General features: G+C 42.2%; 1 protein-coding gene across 3 annotated transcripts in view; it reads right to left on the bottom strand.

Moving 5' to 3' along the window:
* NAV2 (neuron navigator 2) overlaps positions 1–21,617 on the bottom strand; it is a 233,966-nt gene extending 212,349 nt beyond the window's left edge. For all 3 annotated transcript variants that reach the window (XM_075713174.1, XM_075713175.1, XM_075713176.1), the window contains exon 1: positions 21,360–21,617. In XM_075713174.1, the coding sequence (XP_075569289.1) occupies positions 21,360–21,617 (258 nt within the window). The remainder of the gene's footprint in view (positions 1–21,359) is intronic.
* Between the last annotated feature and the right edge of the window lie 2,326 nt (positions 21,618–23,943).

Genomic DNA, 23,943 nt, shown 5'->3' with positions numbered 1-23,943 from the left:
AGGGAAAGAGACATTTAGGTCAGACCAAATTTCCATACATGACAAAGATGACCTTAGCTCTTAAATGCTGCCTGAAAGATTCATAGCAAATAACCTATGCCAGTACTTCACTGGAAAACATTACGAAGCTCTGAAATACTCCAGCAGATGCAGATACTTTGTAGAGATAGAGAATCTACAGATGAAGCTACAGAGCGTGGCTCTGTCACTGAACAGGAAGGGTTGAACGGGGATCGCCTTTTTTCTTTGGAACTACAGCTTAATCTGTATTCCCCTACTAAAAGGATTGCAATAAAGCTCTATATAATGAAAGGACAATTAAGTCACTTAACGTTAAGTACAGAAAGTCATAATTTGATAATGATTCACTAATTTCAGCAAGATAAGACACTAATCACTTACGGAAATCAAATTTGCACTGGGAATGCAGTGACTGGACCATGCTGAAGCAATTCAGAGACATTCATTAACTCTGCTTCCATATGCCACCAAATCACAGCGTGTTTCTAACAGAGACGCTCTGAGGCTGCGAGGACATCACGTTACCTCCTGTTTGATTTCTGCCATGTCACCTTGTACCAGGAAAGGCAGATTCTGGATTCAGAAATCATACTTAGTTTATGGGTTTCCAGCCAGATAAGTACTTGTGTCTGGCAACTGAAAGGAAATCAGGTGCTTGCTGAAACTAACCACCAGTACTGAACCTGATAGGGTTAAATTTGCAGATCAGTTAAGAGAAATTAAAATGTTAACCACTGGCCTATCGCTGCCTCAGCTGCACCAGAGCGATGGCAGACATGCACACCATACATTACCCAACCCACGTGAGAACCTATGGACTCGTAGCTACTGCCACTCGGAGCAAAGCGTCTCCACGCAAACAAGGCAGAGCTTCCCCCACCAAACGCCATCGTGGGCAGCTCAGGTCCTACCAGGAGCAGACACTTGCCACCCAGGGGACTACCCACACAAACCACCTCTCACACATTGCAGCCAGCTCCCCCACAACTTGCTGCTATTCAGAATCCGACGATCCTCAAAGAAAGGTTCAATTATTTTTTTAACAGCATTGTCTATGCCCAAAGTAAATGTTGGCCATAAAATACAGTGGTTTTTTTTTTTCCTGCTCAATGAAAGAATGATCTGTGGGGATCTACAATAATTCTAACTGATACCAAATAGCTACTCAATCCCATGCAACTAACCTGAGGACACGGAATAAAAATGAGGTCTTGTTCGGTTTTGCTCAATGCCACCAGGTGGCAATAGCAGCCCAGCTAACCCAGCTGTAGGAACTGCTTATTACCCTTTTTCCTTTCACTCAGCCCTATCCTAAGCTTTTTTAATTTGCTAGTAGTTAAATTCAGTGTCAGACTAACCATGTATAATAAAAAGACTCGCCCCCCAGCTACTCCTACCAACGAGAGAGTCCAAAGATTGGGTCAAACCTAAGTAGCTCCCAAGAATCCATGAATGATCACTTCCAACCTTGCAAATCCTGCTTTTTCTGTGCAGAAGGCATAGCTGCCTCATGCAGGCTATCCATTACATTCACTTCTGCAAACCACCCCCTCTTCAGTGTATTTTGGTTCAGAGAGGGAACAATGTGGCCCTGAATCTCCCATTACCTTTAGGCCATTTGATTTTTTTAGGTCACCATTACTTCTGTTTTGTAGCTTCATGGAACTTCCTTATGAAATGATGAGATACACTCTCACGTAATAGCATGCAACACACTACTAATTTGCTATCCAAACACTGCATATATGCCCAAAACCCCATGACATCTGGAAAAGCAGAAAAAGATGATGCTTTTTGATGACCTGAGAGCGATACAAATAGACCAGGCCCACATTTGGACAGAAAGTGAGATCAAAAGGGTGCTTATATTCCTCAACTTTCAATGAGTTTTCTATATAAGTGACTTAGGACCCGATGGTCTTATTGTACCAATTATTTTGTTTAAGTATGATTAAGAGGCAGAGGTGGTTTGGTGTATGGAAATTCATTCCCATTGCAAACACAAGTGTAGTTGCAGGCATCGCACTGGATTATGATGTTGTAAATTAAAAAGCAGTCTGGCCTCATCCAGTAACCCAGGACTACAGTTCCTAAACTTCTTGGCCAGTTTAGCAAACAAATCTGTGGGTTTTTTTTAAATCAAGTTGTAGGAAGAATAAATGCCTAGGTAAATTAATATAAAAAGTTACTTCTCTGATCTGACCTCACCAGTATCCTATTTGGAATTAAAATAAGGTAGGCAAAAATCATAGTCATTGATCTACATCTGCTTTTCAGACTTACTTTCAGGCTGATCCCGAGTGCTGAATGACTCCAGAGTGCCCGTAACTCCCAACTGCAGCACCACGAAGATCAGCAGGGCACTCTCTCCCTAGCAGCCATGCTTCTGGCCTGCATGGATCAACTCACTGACTGAGTCAGAAGATATTTTGTGCAATCCTAAAGCAGACCCTGAATAATTTGCATTGTAACCACTGTTCTCTACTAAGATTTTTCTGTTGAATGAGCTGGATTAACACCCACATCTCTTTCCACACCAGCTATGGGTCCCCTTTAGAGGTTAGCAGTCACTCCTGAGCTGAGCTAGAGAAAAGGTTTTAACAAAACACGAACAGCTGATCATTTTAAATTGGCTATCTGACACAGACAATCTCTCTCCCGCCTGTTGTTTCACCTACAAGATATTAACCAATTTAGATGCACATGATAAACCATAAAACCCTGACAGTTCTATACAACGCTATTACCTGGAAGAGAACTCAGACCTTGGTCCCACTTCGGAATGAACATCTACCTGAAGCCTCCCACTTCTTCCAGCACAAGCCCATACTCTACTCTGACTTTCCCTGCTGTGGAGATGCACTGGGAAGCAGAAGGGAGGCACTCAGCTCCTATGTGCAGCTTCTTAAGGCTGATTAGCAACAGCAGCCAGTGTCCCGTCCCGTCCCGCCCCCCCCCAGCTTATCAGGAGGAGCTGAGTTAGCTGTGAGGGAAAGAGGAGCAGCCAGCTGCAAAATGTTAAGGCATGTCCACCAGCTGGGGGAGGGCTTGAAGCATTAACACTTTGTCAAAAGTCTTATCCCAAGACTGAGAAAGGAAACCTGACTGAAGAAAACAGAAGGTGGTGGAAGAAAAGGAGGAAAAGGGTTTTCTTGGCTTCCACCCATCACTGTAGACTTCTAAAACTGAGCACTTTCACCCTTAGGATGCAAAGGATTTATCTGTGCAAGACGTAAAGCCACTGGAAAGATTATCTTCTGGTAGGCAAAACCCATTGCCACCTTCGTGTCAGAGGAACAGCTGTTCAAATGCAAGTTATGCACCAGGACTTTTTGTCCCAAGTTGCTTTGGCCTCTAAAACCAGTTCCAGTATTGTCTGCAATTTTATTCATAAAGCTAAATTACAACTTTAACTGCAAAATACATTCTAGCTCCTTCAGAATTTAAAATAAGAAATCAGAATATGAAATTACCCACAGACTCCAGCTGCGACATGCTTGTTATTTCACACTTTCACCCACACTCATTGGAAATTCAGTTCCAATATGACAACTTGAAAATTGGTTTTAATCACAACTAATACATGGAGGGTTTTTTTCCTCTCTTTTTGTTCCTTACATCCCATAAGCACCAAAACCAATGATGTATAGAGTGGCAGAAGAGTCAAAGAAGTCAAATACCTCCTGAAGGTACACCAAAGCCCCGCGCATCTGAGCGACAGGTGTCAAGCTCTGCAAAACAAAACCAGATACCAAGAAACCCAAAACACACTTTAATCTGAACTATTCTTCTGGGCATTCTGCCTCAGGCCTAACACTACAGCTATTCACAGCATCCACTAATACCTCTCTGCCATTTCTAGGCCAGAGGACAAACATTTTCCTTTCAGTCTCTTGAATGGAAGCGATGCAATGCGGTATAACCAGCTGGACCTCCTCGTGAAAGACCACAGTAAGTAGGGTTTCGCTCTGTGTTCAAACTGGTAAGATTTGCAAAGCTAAACACAAAGTCAACCTGTCGCACACAGCAATACGGTAGCTCTACTTCTCTAGAAATGAAGCTATTTTTAAACTGCAGTAGCAATGTGAACTGCATAAATTAGCATAATTTCAGCCTTCACAGATAGTTCTCAGTTGACTGCGTTACATGCTACGAATTAACAGTCTGCGGATTCCTTGCTTCCACTAACGCGGTCAATCATGCAATTCATGGGGCTTAAAATCCCCTTTTTCAGTCCTCCAAAATCTCAAAGGCCTTTTTTACACTCCTCTTTTCCTTTTCAGAGCAGTACTATCAAAGGCTTGGGTTTCATTACAAATCTCACAAGGTCTTCTTGTGTAACTGGTGGTTATGTGGCTTCGTAATTGCAGGACATCCCACTATTTTCTCCGCTGGTGCTTTTCTCCTTGTGGGCAGATGGCATCGAAGTGGAGTGCAGATGGTAACCCACGGCCCACAAACTCCTCATTATAATTTGAAATAGTGTATGCAGTTCCTCGATTCTTATCTTCTCTTTGAATTATTTTCAGCATTAAAGGATAAATACTTTTCAGAAGACACAGCCAAAAGTAATGATGTCTGTTTATAGTTGAGAACCTTCTCCTAACAAAAAGGTAATGACGTGCCTTGTGTCTTCACAAGTTTTATTAAAATCCATAAATCATTAGTGGAAAGGATTTTAAATAAGTATCTTTTGCTTTGATTCAAGTATTACCTTAAGGAAAAAAAAAAATCAATGATAAGGAAAAAGCAGATCACACTGAAGCATGAAGGCTTAAGAGTCAACACAGTTGGCTATTTAAGGTAATTTCATGGCTCCAGGTATCACTTTACCTGAGCTGCTTGGCACTATAATGGCTTTATCTCTGCAGAACACCTGTGAGATAAGGGAGTTGCTGCTGACAAACTGCAGCAGGCAGCAGCGAGGTGACTCCCCCGAAGCCAGGCTGCTGGCCTGCGGGTCTTCAGGGCTCACACGCTCACCACTGCATCCTCCCGCCCTTTAGGGACCAAACCCTTCCTGGCAGGAAGGCCCAGCTCAAAAGGAAGGTGCCATAAAAACTAGTCTTATCATTCTTTCAAGCTTTTTCACAGCATGTCCAGTCTGGCGGAACTGGCTTTCCTAACCTTTTGGCCAGCTGGAAAAGTCCTAAAAACAGCGAGTTAAAAATAATCTGCGGTGGAAAATAGTAAGGAATGAAATAGTCAGCATTAGAGGTCAAGCCTGGATCCCTGAAAAGTTTTTTTATTAATCAATGGAAAAGCATTAAAAGAAACAAACTTGTCCCTTAGTTATAAAAAGAAAACAAACAATACTTAAAACACCCAAGTGACACGGCTGATGAGGATTTACTAACTCGCAGTCAGCTCACACACACACACACACACACACAGCGTAAATGAAAAGTTGGCTAATTTGCTGCCATTCCAGAAGCCTAGAGTCAGACTTGATAAACACAAATAGCATTATTTGTTTGAAGTTTTGACCTGGTGCCTGACAACCAATTACTAATCCACACTATTCTACCTCATCTATAACGGCACCTTCTGAACTGTCTCACAAAATGGGTTCTATCTATTTAAAGGATGGATACATGTCACTTAACTAAATTCACTGCCTTTAAGAGTAAGCATTAGCAAGCCTTTTCCTCAAATGGCTGAAATTATTTGCATATTATACATCAAAACCATTCAGATGTTCAGCTGAGTTATGGTATACATACACTACAACATAAATAATTTGACTATGTAATACAGGGCTATAATCTTCCACGGCATGCAGGCATGCTGGTGATCTTACACATGGACAACACAAGATGAAATAATGAAGTATTTCATCACCGAGGGCAATTTATCTTGTCTGCATTCAGGGAGGAAGATTATAGGACGTCATCTTCTTAGTGGTTTCCCTTTCACAACAAAGACGACAATAATCAGTTTTCAATAGGGAAGACTTGTCCTTTCTGTTGTACCGACGTGACTTTCATGTCCTATACACCAAATACAGCACTGATGTCAATTGAATAACTACATGGTATCTTCTAACACAAAGGTTTAAAAAGGCTAATAGAAAAGCTTAAATATCAGATGCAATATTGAAGGATTTACGCATGTCAAAAGAACCCAACAGATATGTTTTCTCTCTAGCTTAATAACTTGTGCTTGAAACTAATAAGGGTCTTCAGAACTGAGCATCTGAAACTGCTGTTCCATAAGAAACCTCAGCTAAAGTCATGACTGGAGAGAATAAAAAATTTCCAGAGGAAGAGAAAGCTCCATCGTAGCTGCCTAAAGAGAGCTCTGACTTTGTAAAGGCCATCTTCATCGCACAGTATCTCGCAGTTTGTCGAAAGGCACATTCAGAGTTCTTTAGCACAAGAGGCCCATCGCCTATGGAAAGGCAAGAGAATTTTGGCAGAGGATGAAATCCTGTGCCAGTACTTCTGGCGCAGTAAGAGTGACTCTATCACACATCTGTTCCTCTGCGAGAAGCTGAATCTGCCTGTGACAAGGTCAATTTTGAGAAGGGTTGGTATTAAAAGATTATGCTCCCTCCAGCCTCTCACTGAGGCTGCTCTAATTATTTCAGGGGAGCAAAGGGATTCTTTGATCCTCCAACTCTTCCTTCCCTCGCAAGGTGACTCTGGTTGCCGGCACAGCACCCAGATGAACGGCACGGCACGTCCTAATTCCGTAATTGTGGAATTAGCCATTTTCAACCTTGAAATTTAACCCTAAGAAATTGAGTATGCAGTAATCCACGTAATCCAGGCCTCTACACCTGTCCCTCTTCCAACTAATCTCGCCATCCTTCATCATGTCACATCTTAATTTAGAGTCCTATCTGCTAAGGTCAGTGTAAGTGGATGCTCAGGAAGTCGCAACAAGTATTTGTCACACAGCAGGACCGGTTTCTTCCTTTGTGAACTCTGCAAGATACAGAAGTATCGACAGAGAGCAAAGCCCTTCCTGAGCGACACATAAACTATCTCTGCAAATGTTCTGGGAAGCAGCAAGGAGACTAAAAAAATAAATAAATAAATGTAGCGTAGCCCTGGATAATGCGATCTGCTGGTATTAAGTTTTCTCCTGAAGGAGTTAAGTATATACCAGCTGCTCTACATTAAACCGAGCTGGCATTTTAAATCATGCAAATTAGCCGAGCTACCATCCATTTCAGCCCAGCATTTAACAGTATTGCTATAAATGATGCAAAGTACTGGCCAAACCAAGCCCTGCCATTTCAGCTGCTGTCAGAGAAGAAAGGAGGAGGGAGGGTAGCGGCACTGAGTGATGCTGCAGCTATTCACAAGATGGTTTACAAGAGAATCCCTCCACCACAGGTATTGTTCACACGACTGAAACGTGCACACGTGCACGGAAAGCCCAGGGCTTTTATTTGTTGAAAATCCATTTATAGAAGCTGCTGAAAACCACTGCAAAATTATCTAAAGTTAAATGATTTGCCAGTGGAACACTGAACTTTCAAATCTCTCTTTGCTTAATGCTGCATGACAAACACTGAGTGGATCTGATGGGCCATCAGCTCAGAAATGCTGACACAGCAGCCTATGGGAAGCCGAGGGTGGCATCAGTCCCCACCATAATGTCTCACACCAACGGACATTTCTCAGGCTATGAAGATAATAGATAAAAATTTGTGTTTGTTCAGTGCAAACCCCTTTTCTGCTCAATCTCAGAGAGCTCAGGAGGCAATAAAGAGGACTAAATCTTATCTCGTTTATGTTGTTGTGGCCAAGAGATTAAGTTTCAGCACAAATCTGAAACCATGTATAGGAGAGTGAAGGATCTGCTATTAAGTAGTCTAGGAGCTTTGTAGACTGGGTTTTTTATTTCAGGTTCTTTCATATGCCTTTTTTTGCCTTTTTTTTTCTTCTTTCTTTTTTTCTCCTTTTTCAAGTGCCTACTGCAGCAAGTAACCTGCTCAACAAGGGGAAGCTGGAATTGGTTCTTGTGTTAAAAATAAGGTACAGCTGCCTTGCTATCCAACCTGATAAACCAAACCAAACCACCGGTGGGTATGAGCCATGGGTGTTACATCCCAGTGCTCCACACTGCGTATGCACCACAACTCACTTCACCTCCAACAGGGTTGGTCTTCCAAGTCTCACCACCATAATGCCTTTAAGCCAAAATACACCTACAAGAGGAACATCATCCCCAGGATCCCCAAAGCAACCTGTGGCAGAGGCAGCTGAAAGCCCACCACAGGACCCTCACTGACCCTCAACACCCGAGGCTTGGGGAGCTGGTGGCAAGGACCAGGCGCAGCAGGCAAGCCCGGCTCCCTTACCTTGCCCTTTGGTACCTGCTCCTCCACCCAAAGGCTGCACAAAGGGCTGGCTGGGGGTCCCTTCGTGGCCTGGCATCCTCACAGAGCCTGGGGTCTCTCTGTGCTTCCCTCTGCTGCAGGCACCTGCCACAGCTTGGCTAGTGGATCCCAAAGGCGGACATCTCACAGAAAGGCACTGCACCTCCAAATTTGTCACAATATTCACAGTGTTTGCCATTGCCTGGCACCATAGTGAGAAGCGACCACAGGGAAAGGAGGAAATCCTGGGTAAGTCTCACTTGCAGAGGATGCTTCCATCATTAAATTTTAAGTGCATGACATTTTCATTCACAAACAGATACTCTTCTAAATATTTCTGCTCCTTATGACAACTAGATTTCCTTTTACCCATTTGGAGTCTAAGTGTTAAATCCTAGAAAACCAATCACTCCACATGGTCCAAACCCTACCAGCTAAAAGGCCGAAAGGCTAACTCCTACAGGCAACTGAAAAGAAAGTCTCCATTGCTGCAGTGAGGGAAGTTTGTATCCGACTGCTTGGAAACAGGATCCTAGGCAACCACTGCTCTTCCCTCTTGAAAAGCAGAAAGTGGTTTTGTTTTGTAAATTAAAGCAAATTCATTAGAATTCCCCTGGGGTGGTTGTGTAGGGATAAATAGGACGCTGCTGCCTCCCCTTTCCAGCTCCACGCTAGAGGACAGGCACCTTTTTGCCAGCTTTCCTTGGCAGTGCTCGTTTGGCACATTACCCTGGAGGATCGGGGCCCTGTGTGCTCCAGAGCCCATCGCAGAGGAGAAAGACACAGCAATGCTGAAAATACTCCTTCCCAAAATAATCTATCCCAGCTAAGCCACAGACAAGTCTGGAATACGTACGGCCATCCTGAGAAACAGACTGACCCGTGGTTATCGAGCAAGAAAAGAGAAACTCGTTTCTAAGCTATTGCTTCAAATGGCCAATGGGCATTTGGTCTTGAAACACACACGACATTTTTAAAATTAGTTTTGAAGACCTAAATATCTGTAAGACTCTCTGAAATGAAGAATAATTTATAACAGAATCGGATTTGTCTTACCAGACCAATCCATTAATTATTGTTTCCACCAGCTATATTCAAAGTTGCACACTGATCTTTGTGGATGCAAATGTGTCCTCTACATCTGTTCCAGGCCTTTAACCTCTGACGCACATGTACAGATACTGTTCTCACATTACTTTTCCCTAATAAAATATACTTTGCATCATGCTACATTGGCTGAGCAGGATAAAAATTCAAAAGAAATCCAAAAGGATAGACTCCAAAAGACATGACATGAATCTTTGTATCTGCTTGATCTTACAATACTATGCCTGATAGTTGTCTATCTGCCAGAGGAAGCAAATTTGCTAGACCCCTTGTACAAGTTGATTAGAAATTACTTCCTGGTAATTAATGTCATAATCTGAGAAACAGCCAAAATAGATACGATGTGGAAAGACAGCTGTTACAGTCTTTTAAAAATACTTGTACAAAACCAGTATTTAGCTTATCGGTACTAAAGTTACCTGCAGTTTCTAACAGTGGACATGGTTCATGTGGACATGGCTAAAGAAAAAGGAATCTGCTTCTAGATATTTGTTTCAAGATATGCAAGTGTAACAAAGTCTAAGTATCCATGTTCACCATAAAATGTCAGCACACAAGCTAGATCAACTGCATGAAATCCCACCAGGTTATTAATTTCTTTCATTCATTCAGTTCTACCAGCGGGCAAGTACATAGAATCAATAGATGGCAGAAAAACAGAATATAAAAATAATGGCTGGTCAGCACTTTCAGTAGACAATAGGTGATCCTATCAGGAAAGATTCACCTCATCACAGGAAACAAAAAGGTATTACTACAACAATCTTTACAACTGAGAATGTCTCTGAGAATGGCAGATCCATCAAATGGATTACAAGGAGGCTGAGACACTAGGAAATATTACAGATCCTCACATTTTGTGGCAATGAGACCACCACACTCAAAATCCCTTTCGTCTGAAGAACAGCCTCTAAAGAGCTCTGTCACAGACGCAAAATACACTGCTAAGTGTATTACAAAAGGAATTACAGTTCCAGTCTATCGTACACCTCTTCCACTTCTCCCAAAACCAAAGTACAGGTGTCCTCAGACAGCCATCCTAGATTTGCTTCCTACACAACTCTGAAAAATGTAGCTGCCTATTGGCAAAAAGGCCTTGTCAGCTTCTACAGCGTTATCAGGGAGAGGAGGAGGAACATGGAAATGATCGAGGAAGTGACTTGAGTCCTTCCATTTGGAGAAAGCATAACCAAATCAACATGATCCCAGCAATGAGAACAGCTACTTCTGCAGCCGTGTAAGTCAGCCAGCCTGCCAAGGGTTGTTTTGGGTTTTTGGGGGGTTTGGTTGGGGTTTTTATGTATATAACATGAGAAAGCCTGGATGTATATAATTAGATACCTTTGTTGTCAGGCAGGTGCGACAAACATCTCTGGGTTTCTCCAAGAAGGCTTTACAGCCCAGTCCCCTATGCCTCTGGGACCATCGTGTCTAAGAACCCGTCTTTCCCCGACCCAAGGCATGGAGGGAGCAGCAAGCCAAGTACCTCAGCCTCTACTCCTGTGAGCTCCCAGAGCTTGAACGAAGGACTAATAGTATTTAGCACTTTTATGAATAGACCAACTTGTGCTTTCAAAGAAAACGCCGATGAATCCATTAACTTATCACCCAAGAATTCATGTTTCAGAGACCTGACCATATTTTCTTGTCAAGCATAGCACTATCACTACCAAACCTGCCAATCCCTAGTTCCTTGGTCTCTACAGTCGGTAAGTTTTCCTTCTTGCTTGTATAAAATAAAACCTCAACAAGTACTATTGGAAAGTAGCCCACGGACTCTCTTTACAGCCGCTAGTTCCTCCAATACAGCCTTGCTACCGTCTGCTACTACAGGCAATTCTGGAGTCTACACTGTAAACATGAACTCACCACTACGCTCTTTTGGATTATACCGTGGCGGTCATTAGGAAAAGGACAAGACAGAAGAAATGGACCAATATTAGTGACAGGACAGGTAAAATAAGGAGATTTAGGGACTCCTTCCAACTGTGAGAAAGAGGATATGGCAACTTCTAGCCATAGCTGTAGAGAAAAAACCCACCCAAGCTCAGAATAGGGAGAGGACACTTAGGGAAACATTCAAGACAAGGGATGGACACCGGCTAAAATTTAAGAAGAGGCCATGAGAGTAAACAAGACATTGTCAATATGAAGATTTTACAGTCCAAAACTGAACACGCACAGGGGCAAAAGTCCTGGTAAAAGTGCATTTTGAAATCCAGAAGTTAGATATTTTTTCCTTTCATGTATTGTTTTCCCACACATTGCTTCCAATTCTAAAATAACCCCAAAGTAAAATGAAAAATAATCCAAGGATAACGCACCTAAAAATACTTTCAAAAGGGAAAAAAAAGGTGGAATCAGAGTAAAACTTCAGATCTCAGCCTGTTTTAAAATAAGAAGTGACCTGTTTTCTCAATTATTTACTTTAATAAATGGTTTATTTGTTTTAAGTTTTAGCAGTTATTTCCATGCCTATGCTTTGCAAAACTGAAGAAACTGAGAATGTTTCCACAAACTATTTCAGAAAGAACAATTTACAGATAAAATTAGAGGCATACAAGTAAGTGCCAAGTTCTTGACTGAAATCCAGTTCTTGGTGAATGGAAAACCAGCAGCTTCCTGTTACAAAATGTACCAACAGTTCACATCTAATAATACACATAAAATCTGACCATTTATATACTTCAAATATAGATGTTTCTAAAAATAATATTCAAGCAGGGTATTTTTAGCCAGGTAAACTTCTCAGGAGAATGAATCTGAGTTTGGTTGAGATTCTACAGTTTGCTGCAAGGAAAAAATAAATTAATGGGTTAAATTTTAAGAGCATCTCTTGATTTATACCAGAATAAAAGTGGAAAGTTTAGCCCCAAAGCCTAAACAAGCAGAAAGCAAATGAGAAACAATGGAAGAACAGAAAACATATCCTTCCATTAAAGGCCCAGCTATCACTTTATTCAAAACTGTATCTTCTTAAACAGCACTTACAATATTTATTCTGTGTTGCAAGTTTGGGAAGTTCAAACAAAATAATTACTGATTTAAATCCCTCCTTAATTTCTTCCACTTTGGTAGGAAAAAGGGATTTGTAAGCTAAAAGCATTAAAATACTCCACAAATTAAACAGAGATTTAAATCTAGTGATGAGATAATCTGGAAACTGCAATTACAGACTAGACAATGTTTCTCAAAGGACTCTTCAAAGGAAATCAAAAATAGCCAAAACCAGCCCTGAATTTCCAAAACCAAGAACTGAATCCACCCTTCCTATCTCAACAAAATAAAGGCTTTCTTTTCTGATACTCTCTGGATAGAAAAAAAGAGCACAGGGGGTGCTGGTCTCATAATTTTCTTTCTTTTTAGCACTTCTCAGGTACTTGAAACTTGGGAAAGGTTCATGTTCCGTTTAACTAGATCCCTTCTTCATAGTTGTTTCATTTGGTTGGTTGGGGTTTTTTTTTTTGTTTTTTTTTTTGTTTTTTGGGTTTTTTTTTTGAGAAGAAAAGCTGAGGTTTTACTGCCAGGAGTTTTAAAAAGCAGTATCTGTTGTTCTTTATTAATATGCTTGTACCTCTCTGCATCTCCAGGAGATTCTTTTAGGATAGGTTGGATAGTTCATACCACCTGATTTTTGATGAGAGTATTTTGCAGAAGACTAGAGAATGTTACTTTATGATGAGCTCCATAAAGCATGCCAGCATGAACCCTCAGTAAGTTTGCAGACAACACTAAGTTGGGTGGCACGGTTCATTTGCTTGAGGGTAGGAAGGCTCTACAGAGGGATCCGGACAGGCTGGACCGATGGGCCATGGCCAACTGTATGAGGTTCAACAAGGCCAAGTGCTGGGTCCTGCACTTGGGTCACAACAACCCCATGCAACGCTACAGGCTTGGGGAAGAGTGGCTGCAAAGCTGCCTGGCCAAAAAGGACCTGGGGGTGTTGGTCGACAGCTGGCTGAACATGAGCCAGCAGCGTGCCCAGGTGGCCAAGAAGGCCAACAGCATCCTGGCTTGTGTCAGGAATGGTGTGGCCAGCAGGAGCAGGGAGGTGATTGTCCCCCTGTACTCGGCGCTGGTGAGGCCACACCTGGAATGCTGTGTCCAGTTTTGGGCCCCTCAGTACAAGAAAGACATTGAGGTGCTGGAGCGTGTCCAGAGAAGGGCAACAAAGCTGGGGAAGGGCCTAGAGAACAAGCCTTACAAGGAGCGACTGAGAGAACTGGGGTTGTTTAGCCTGGAGAAAAGGAGGCTGAGGAGGAGACCTTATCGCTCTCTACAACTACCTGAAAGGAGGTTGCAGCGAAGTGGGTGTCAGACACTTTTCCCAGGTAACAAGTGACAGGATGAGAGGAAATGGGCTCAAGCTGCGTCAGGGGAGGTTTAGATTGGGCATTAGGAAAAATTTCTTCACCGAAAGGGTTGTCAAGCATTGGACCAGGCTGCCCAGGGAAGTGGTTGAGTCCCCATGCCTGGAAGTATTTGAAAAGATGTGTAGATGTGGCACCTAGGGACATGGTTTAGTGGTGTACTTGGCAGTGTTAGGTTTACGGTCGGACTCAATGATCTTAAAGGTCCTTGCCAACCTAAACGATTCTATGATTCTATCAGCTAGCAGTTGGATAGGTAGGAAGACTTAATGCTTCTCTGTTGAAGCCAACTGCAGTTCAAACAAGCCTCCAGCAGAGACTGAGCACCTAACAGAACTGAAATACAACGCTCGCATCAAGAAAGGTAAGTTCTGTGGAACACACAATGGACAAACACTCTAGGAAAAGTAAGAAGCAAAACTCTAAAAGCTGTCAAAGAAATTCACCAGTGCATCCAGGGAGGCAAAGGCAGGCAGGGAGAAAGCAAGACAAAAAAATTAATAATTAACTCATTTCTGGTTAGAGGATAGCTGGACCAAAGTGTCCTGCTTGGGTGCTGCCATACATCAGGCATCAGAGCAGAAGGTGACAAAAATTACTTGCTCAAACAGGGACAAAGGAAGTGAGAGTGTTCCCTGAAGAAATACAATTTTATGGAGTAAGCTAACAGTTTCAAGGACAGAGGGAGAACACATGGACACCATATGCATAAGCATTTTGAACTGATTAACAAGTAGCAGCAAAGGAGAAAGATAATCTAATAGTCAGGGGACTAGCTAGCAATTTTCTATAGCACTGCAGACTTTATGACCTTGGGTAAGTCTCTTTGTTCCTTACCCATTCATTTATAAAATAAGAACAACATCCCTACCTCTAAGGGGTGCTCTTAGGTTAAGTATACTAAAATTTGGAAGCCCCTTAGATACTACCTATTAGCAGAGATCAAAGAAATAGCATAAAAAACCCAAAATAAATTGGAAGCAGGAAAAAAGGTCATATTAAATGGGTGTTTCAAAAACACTAACCATGGGCCATAAAACTTTGAGTGAATTCCACAGCAGCATTATTAGCTCAACAATAAATATCTTTGGAAATCCCATCTTGGGCAATTCGACAATGAAGGTACTGAACTTGGGAAGGAATATTACACGATGACCAAATGCTGTTTTACTCAAGAACTGTCACAATTAAACTGAAATCAGAGAAAAAAAAAAACCCAAAACATTTTCACTCATTATTCAGTACAATTAAAAACTGAATGGAAGTTTGAATTCCAAGCGACCCTTTGCATACGCTAAATGAAAACCCAACAATGAAAGATCATGCTAAGTTTATAGCGCAATCTTACATCTTTCGTTCAAATGCTGGGCATTAAAACAGGGTAGCTTTTTATATCAAAAGACACATCACTGAAAACTCCATGTTAGTAATCACAATAGAAAAATTTATGAATTGTTTTCTATCTGGTAACATTTTGTTTGGAACAACCTCCTAGCAATTTAATATTTACCCCTATATATCTATAAACATATTATCAAAAACATTGTAATCGTAAATAGAAGAAGAATTTGGCTACTTAATAGCCTCAGATTGCTTACAGTGTGTCCAAAAAAAAAAAAAAATTCCATCAGAAAGCAAGATACAGCAAGTTTTTTTGGTAGGAATGTACTTAAGTACATAACTATAATTACATAAGCAAGCCCATTAAAATTAATACTAATTTAAAATCATTTTTGTGTTTATATATTTTGATAGCCTGAATCTATAGTTTTTCTTAGATTTTCCCAACTTTTCAGTAAAATGTCTCCTTTGTACACATCCTAAACGTGACCTCATTTGGTTTCTTCCAACATTGCAAAAAACTATCTTTATGGTGAAGTTATCAGTATTACTGACTACATTTCTCAAAATTTCTTTTATAATTAGCTCAGCAGTGGTAGCAAGACCAAATTTTATACTGTTGAGGCAGCTCACATAATGGCACAGAAACCAATGAATGCACACCTGACTTTAAATTGGATTCAGATAAAGATTTGCTTGATTCCTATCCCTTCTGTAAGATGGCTCTGTAGTAAAACTGTGAAGCCCAGTATCATGCATAAAAATGGCTAATGCATGTGAGAAAGGAAGGCATAATTTCTCTGCAATATGCTTTATTAATCTTCCCCTCTATGAAGCTTCACATTAGCAAGACAGTATAAATGGCTTCTGATAAAGTTAATTAAAATATAGAAAAGTAATTACTAATATCTGAGCTATATGGCTTCATTTGGATTGCTAATGGCATGGGAACAGGGCTAGTGAGGCAGAGAAGGCTAACCAATAGCAACAGATTGCAAGTCACATGTGGCTCAGGAAACAGTTGATGCGAGCCTAAATTTGAAGTGTGGAAAAATACTGGAGCAACCTATTAAGTAATCAATTTGTGAGCAGCTAGAGTACTTCAAGGCAGCACGCAACTGACTGAAAAACTCCCTGAAATTTTTTCAGTAGTGTGCTATTAACCTAGGAATGGCTATCCCATAGATTTTTTTGCAGGGATCTGTAATGGAGCATCTCTGCCAAATCCGTTCCATACCATTGTCATTGACAGACTACGGAACGGCTAATGAGAAAAAAACAGGGATGTTTCTAAGCTCGATGGGTATTGCAAATGTTTTTGGAGCACACCACAGATCTAGAACACCCCAGATATAAATGATCTTCACAAATTAGGAAAGAAGAACTAAATCACTAGAAGAAAAATCTAGCGTAAGACTAGAAAATGGGGAGATCTAGACCGCTCCAGATCTAGACTGCCCAACTCAACATGATCTTCACAAATTGGGAAAGCAACATGAAGAAAAATCTAGCTGAACAAGGTGGTTTTATTGCAGACAACGATATCTATCCAGTTTGGAACTGAATTCCTAAAGCAAGGCCTAGACAAACTGAAAAGAGTTCAGTAGATAGCACAAAGAGTTGTAAGAGTTCTAGAAATCTGAGAGTAAAGGTTAAAAGAATTAGGTTTGCCTAGCATAGAGAAACAGAAAAGCCAGGGAGAACATGGTAACACTTAGTGAGCGTCTGCCTTCCACATCCACCAAGAGAGGATAACTGCCTAACTTTCAGCAAATTAATATTGCAAAGACATTTACAAAGAAATAACAAATCCCACCTCCGCACCTCCCTGCTAAATGTTAAGGACAGTTATAGGTAATTGCTGAATACACATACTTTAATACTAGGTTAAATAGATACCTGTCAACTTGAAGTGTTTTAGTGGAAGGGTGGGACCAATGACTTAGTAAGGTCCCCGTGCTTTTAGGACTGCTACAGTTACTTAAGATAGGAACAGTAATTATTTTTTAGGTTCTCCAGAGAATGAAAATGAAGGAGGTAGAGAGTACAACATAGCAGCAATAAACCCAGTAATTAAATCCACTATCTCCTTCGGTGGCTTTCACAATAACATGGCAACATACTGTATCCCTGGAATGGTATCTTTCTTCTTGCACCCTGCATGAACAATTTTACGGTGCCCATGGACTTCTAATTGGCAATAGCTTCTGTCTCAAATAACTAATGCAAATTTAGTAGCCAAATACATAGGACTTTTTCAGAATAACTCATAAACACCATTTTGTATATGAGAGAACTATCTTGCTATCTACTTGATGGAAGTTTCTCTGGTAACAAAGTTAAATATTTCCAAAACAATGCTCTCTAAATACGGGTACAATTTATTGGCGGTGTTTTCAAATCAGGCAAAATAAGCACCAGTGCAACAGTAGGATACTGTTGCGCACAACACAGGGAATCTAATATGGAAAAATGAATGGAGTGTGTGTATCTGTAACAATAAAATAGGAATGATACTGCCATGATTCATCAACTGATGATTTCCGACTAGCATTTACAACGGGCTTGATGCTAAAAGCCTCATACCTTTCTTTGGAAAGTGCCTGTGAAATACTCTGAAGAATGCTTTTTATAAATTGCACAGCATTTTAAATAACACATTGCCCTTATATGGCCTTAAGACACAAAAATTCCAGTCACTATAAAATCCAGCTTACACATGTAAAACCACACTGAGGGGGAAAAAAAGAAAAAAAAAAAAAATCAAAATATTGAGAAGTTTTCACTGATACCACTTTTCTCAAGTGGGACACCATGACTTTCAGGATTTTTAAAAAAAATGAGTACTTTAAGGAATACCACCTGTGCCCACATTCTCTGAAGAATCAGGCTCAAGATAGGTACCACCTGGCACCAAAAAAAGCTCATGAACCTAGCACTGGTGTGCAAGTGGCTTGAAATACACTAAACCAGCAATAGAACATGGTCTAGTATCTTCACATTGAGACTTCTGGTCTATGCACTAGACACAGCCTCTTCTCCAGAATAATCAGTAAACTAAGCGCAGGGGAAAAGGCATCTAGAAATTCAAAGTGGACAGCATGAGGAGAGAGAAAAATTCATATGCACAAATAGTTAAAGGTATCCCATCTATCATCCCTCCCATCATCTTTTTCCGTGTAAGCAGATGTCCTAAATATGAGGTCAAGTTGCTCTCTGTCCTTACTCTGCACATGCAACTGAATTTTGTATTATGCAGTGCAAAGAGGACCAACTTCAACAGGATTAAGAGCAACTCCCTAAAATAATCCTAGAACATCCTGTGGCTTGTTGATTATGAAACCCTCCAGAGATATGATATGAGTCTGAATTCCCTCGTGTTGAAATAGAAACTGAACTCAGACATCCCACCTTCTGAGTGAACGCTCTAACCGCTAAGCAGTTGTACAAAAGCAACGCTTCTCTGCCACCTGCGTGGCCTGATGTCACCTTGGGGTCTGATGGAAATAGCTTACGCCTCTAACTCCAAGAGAGAGTTTGGGGCTGCAAATTGCAAGTTCAGCCTCAGCAAGGAATACAGCACAAGTTCAATAGATTTTGGTCATTTTTATTTCTCTCTTTGGTTTTTGATCCAAGTGTCACAATCTCTTTTTAATTCTCCCTCCACCCACACAGGAGGATATGATGTCCTTCCCCGTGGGATGCAAACTACATGCGGGGACCGAGATCTACAAAAGATAAATGCCAAAGCATTTGGTATCAGTCCTACTTGTGGATCTAAACTCTAAATGCCACGATAAGAATATAACCTCCCTCCCTCCCTCAAGGGTATGCCAGGTGCCAGCACTATAAAATGGTGAGGGCCACATTGGTGCTCAAGATAAAATATCCAGAGAAGCAAGTGATCGCCCTCACAGGACATGTCTATGGTTCTTGAAATATTTAGTCCTAGTGCAATGTTTAAGACTAAACCTTAGTAGGCTTATTATCAGAAAGCACTTCTATACCTGAATGTAGCTGAATGTTTTCCAAGATAAAAATGCTTCAGCTGCTGACATAGCATCTGACAGCTGTCCGTCCATCCTGTTCCTCCTCCCTCGGGAGGGAGGGACGGTAGAAAAAGAAAAGAACGTTGCCCTTGATACAACTGTTCTGGAAAGATCTCCCTTTAGATATAGACCGATGTTCCAAATTACTACCTTGAATGGCAAAAACCTGCATGCTTATGTGGGCAGAGGGATCAAAGCTGGATCAATAAGAATAACAAAAAAGGACTGTGTTTATTCAAGATAATGCGTAGTAAAACAAACCTCCCTGGTTCACACCTTAAAAGGTGCTGGTCATCTGCTAAGACTGCTACCCAGATGAGGTTACTGAGAATGACAAAGCTTAGGATTTCTCCCACTGCTGAGCTTATTCAAAACTCAAAATTATCTGAAATTCCTTTAGCCAAAATCACTCCCTCTTTAAATATAACAAGTTAGCATGACAACCCTTTCATCGTCAGGATATAAAACCCCCCAGGGTTTGTTCCACATCTGTATAAGGGTTAAAATGACCATAGTATTCCCCTTCCTGCTGCAAGTGCCTACCACGGGCAGGATCTCTCTGATTATAATCTATTATAAGATGAGAAAGTATTTATGAATAACAATCACTCTTGCAGAAATGTAAATTTCTATGCAGAAACCAAGGCGTGTCTGAGAGAAAGAGCAACACATAATGAGATTTCGCTGATGTTTCATAATCACAAGGACAGATTCTAGCACAAGGAAAAAAAAGAGCGCTTATTTCTCTCCCAAGAACAAGATGCGATGCGCAGGTCGGTCTGTCTGCTGCCACCACCCTGCCGCCAATACTTGTCTGTCTCCTTTTCCTGCTCTCAGTCCCTCAGGAACTGCTACAGTCATATTCGTCTGGCCTGAGCAGCCCGATACGTCACCCTGTCTACCAGCAATGGAAGTGCAGCATATCCTAAAATTCAGGGCACGGGGCCAAACACGCCCCATCAGTAGTTGCACTTGTCTTAAGAGAATAGGGTTACGAGGCCACAGATTGCAAAAGCGAGATGGTAGGGATGACCCATTATTCCCTGAGGAAGAAAAAGAAAAAGAAAAAAAAAAAAGATAAATATCTGTCATCATTTCCCTACCCCAGTATAATGGTATCACCTTCTACTGGGCTCAGAGATCGGTAGAAGCAGCTTGTAATGTATATGGCTGTTGCCAAAATACATCACGCTGCTATACAGCAATCTCTATATAACGTTAATCAATTCTGCTTGCTGCAGCAGACCATCTGCTTTGCTCGCGCCGTAGTACGCTCACACGTACTCTCTGCTTACACTGCTGTTGAGCACACTGGGGCATCGGCAGTGCAAGGCAATCCGAGCCATGCTGAAAACGGTGCTATGCTGACAAAAACTAAACGAGCTGAAGAACGTGCATTTCTCCTCCCTATACAGGAAGCAGCATATCTAAAAATACATTAGCAAACTGATACACCTTAAAGGGAAATCTAAAAAATGCCTATTGATAATGTGCTGCATCTATGGTGTCATGTACATATAGCATTAAAACAGCCAATTTCACTTGAGTATTCATTTCCTACATAATCTATTTATTTTAGCTGCACCGAGAATGACATGCACACTGTAATTTAACATCAAGCGCTGCCTCCCATTCACTCCCCCCCCAACTACAAATACAAAATGTTCACATGGCTAATACTCCAGCACAGTACATGACCAAACACAAAACACATTTGACAGCCAGGAATCTTTCCCCGTCCCAGGCACACAACCCAGCCGCTACAATTAGCACCTACAGAAAGAACACAAAGAACACACCCCACGAACAACATCTCTTCCATCTCCCTTCCATAAATCCCACAAGTTCAAGCAAAGGCAATACGGAAAGGTGACACAGGCAAACAGCACACACAGCACCATCCCTCACCACCCCACCATCAGCTCCACCACGCTGACAAAATTACAAAGCCATGCCTTGGTAACACATGCCACTATGCGGAATATAAAACATCCCACCACTGCAGACAGATGTTATTACACACACATCCCTTCTCTCACTGCTGTTCACACCACTATCTACCTCAGAAAACCTGCTGTGCACATTCAATATAGAAATAAATTCTCGCATACACCTCCCCAACATTTGGTGCCTTCTAACCTGTGTGTCAAATCCATTTTCTACCGAGCTACTCTTCCTTGGTGGGAGTCCATCTCCTGTGTTTTCTTGTCCATTAGGAGATTTGAGAGGAATCTGGCTGTAATACAATGGCTTCGTCACCTCCACCTTGTTCCCAAACTTCAGGTAACAGGGCTGTGGGATGGTCCTGGCCGTTGGGACATGCAGGATTGGAGCAGCGCTGTGTACGGGTTTAGGTAGTCCCGATTTCATTTTGGAGGCTACCAGGATGGCTGGCATTTTCTCCTTCTGCTTTCCTAACACGTTTCTGTCAGCAGCAGCAACAGCAGAGACAGCAGGCAGGGAGAGAGAAAAGGACACGTTGGGGAAGCTGCTCTACGCTAAAGCAGCCTGGTTCACTGCAGGGATCTCCAAAACTAGCTTAGAATTTAAAACCAACAATAAAACAAAAAACAAAAAAAAGGAAAAAAAGAAAAAAAATTAAAAAATGCCAAAACCAAACCACTTTCAGCCTAAAATATCTCCCAGCTTTATGCCAGCTTTCCACCTGTTTCCTCTAATTTTATTTCCAGTTCTTCACCACTGTCCTCCTTCCTATTTCTGCTGTTATTTAACTTGCTCCTTCCTTTCTCTGGCTGACTCCTGTAATTTTCCTCCCTGGAAATGGGAGACTTTCACTCCATTATCTTGTCACCACATCTCCAAAGTGAGGCAGCCTTTTGGAATAAAAAAAAAAAAAAAAAAGGAACCTGCTGCTGCATATGCTTCCCCTTCCGTATGCACTAGAGAGCGAGCGAGCGAGCAGGATTTCCAGCTTAAGATGTCTTTCTTCAGTCTTAGCCAAGAAGCAGATGTAGCTCAGTGTGTTAATGACTGATGCCCTTGGATACGAGCCTTAGAGAATCAAGCTTCTTAAGCCTTAATAGCTGGGAACAGGACAACGATGCTGGAGCAGAAGGAGAAACGTCCGCCGACAGCAATTTTAAATAAAAATATGCCAGCGGCCGCAAAATTTCCCGGCTCCCCCAGTGCTGATCGTGAAAACCTGGAGGGGGAGGGGGGAAAAACCACCAACAAAAATCCTTCAGCTGTCAGAGGGAAGGGAAAGCAGCCGCCAGCCCATCTTCCCCTCCCGCAGCGGAGCGGGTCGCTCCCGCCGCTGCCGCGCAGCCCGAGACCGGGGCTGGCCTGGATTGGCCCTGCCCGCTCGAAGCAGGAACAAAAAAAAAAATAAAATAATAATAAAAAAAAAATCTCTCTCCGCAGGGGGAGGAGTGGCTTCAACTCCTGCGGCGGGCAGGGAACTCCGCTGCAAAGCGGGTCGGCGGGGGCTGCGCAACGCCGGCGGAGGGGAGATGCTCTGGGGGTGCACGGAGGGAGTTGCGGACCGGTTTCTTTTTGAAAGTTTAAAAAAAAGAGGAAAAAAAAAAAGCGCGCTTTCAAATAAAAACACCTGGAGGTGACTCATTGTTCGTTGCTATTCGGGAAAACTCCCGCTGCCAGCATCAACAGGAATTTGAATAAGCACAGTGAGTAATCCAGCCCTATTATAGCAACACTTGGCACTCTGCTCCTAGGAGCCTTTCTTCCAGTGTCACAGGTTCCTCCCCATGCTGCTCGGCAGATACCCTGATCCGTTACAGCCCCCAGATCCCTCGTTCCTGCTAAGCATTACACATTTCAGAGCTCTTCAAAGCACATACCCCCCTCTTTCTGACCACAGAGCACCGTCCTGGACCGTGGAGGATTATCAGCATGGAAACTCAAGGCTCCGAGAGATGCCTTCAGACTCGTAAGGCGGTCTTAGCACCGGGATTTACAGTGCCACAACACCTAATTTTCAGACAGCCAAAGGCTTTGAGTTACCACATAGGCTTCTAACATTGTATACAGGGAGGGGAGGGTGCCTTAGAATAATATTCACAAAGCCAACAGAGACACGGAAGAGAAGGGTGCATTTGAAATCCCATCCCCACCACAGCCCCATGTACTGCGCCATTTCCCAAGTAAGGGCACTTCCTTCAGCTCCTTATTCTCACCTCGCCCGTCGCCTGAAGACCGCATCCCTATACCACCGCCTGGGTGGCAGGGATGAGAGCGATCCCAGCAAGCAGAGAGAAGCAAGGATCCTACCCTTGAAATACACGCTGGGCGAGTGTCCAACCCATGGAGATCCCTGGCAGGACAGACGACACACAGCCCCACCGCCCTGCCCCATCTAGGCTGCCAGGAGTGCTAAGGAAGGCTGAGGTGGGCTCCGCGACCCATTTCAAGGGGAGCTGGGTCCTGCCTATTTGACACCTTGACTTTTGGGAAAGTTTTAAATGTGCAAAACCCGGGTTTTTACACCTGAGACTCTTTCCGACAGAAAAATGAGGTATTTCTGGATTGTAGGTGTCTCCAGGATTAAGCAACAGGATTAGAACAGCATTTTAGGAAATGGAAGTCAGATGAGACCTGCATGCTGGATCCTTCTGTGGCCATCATCTTAAATGACTTATCCAGGGTTACACAGTGAGTCAGTGGCAGAACTGGAAATTAAAGTCAGAACTTGTGTTCTACTCATTATAAAGTACTATTCTTCCTCAACATCGCAACGTAGAAC

This window comes from Pelecanus crispus, chromosome 6, assembly GCF_030463565.1.
Source record: "Pelecanus crispus isolate bPelCri1 chromosome 6, bPelCri1.pri, whole genome shotgun sequence".
NCBI lineage: Eukaryota > Metazoa > Chordata > Aves > Pelecaniformes > Pelecanidae > Pelecanus > Pelecanus crispus.
This window is presented reverse-complemented; position numbering and strand designations above follow the sequence as displayed.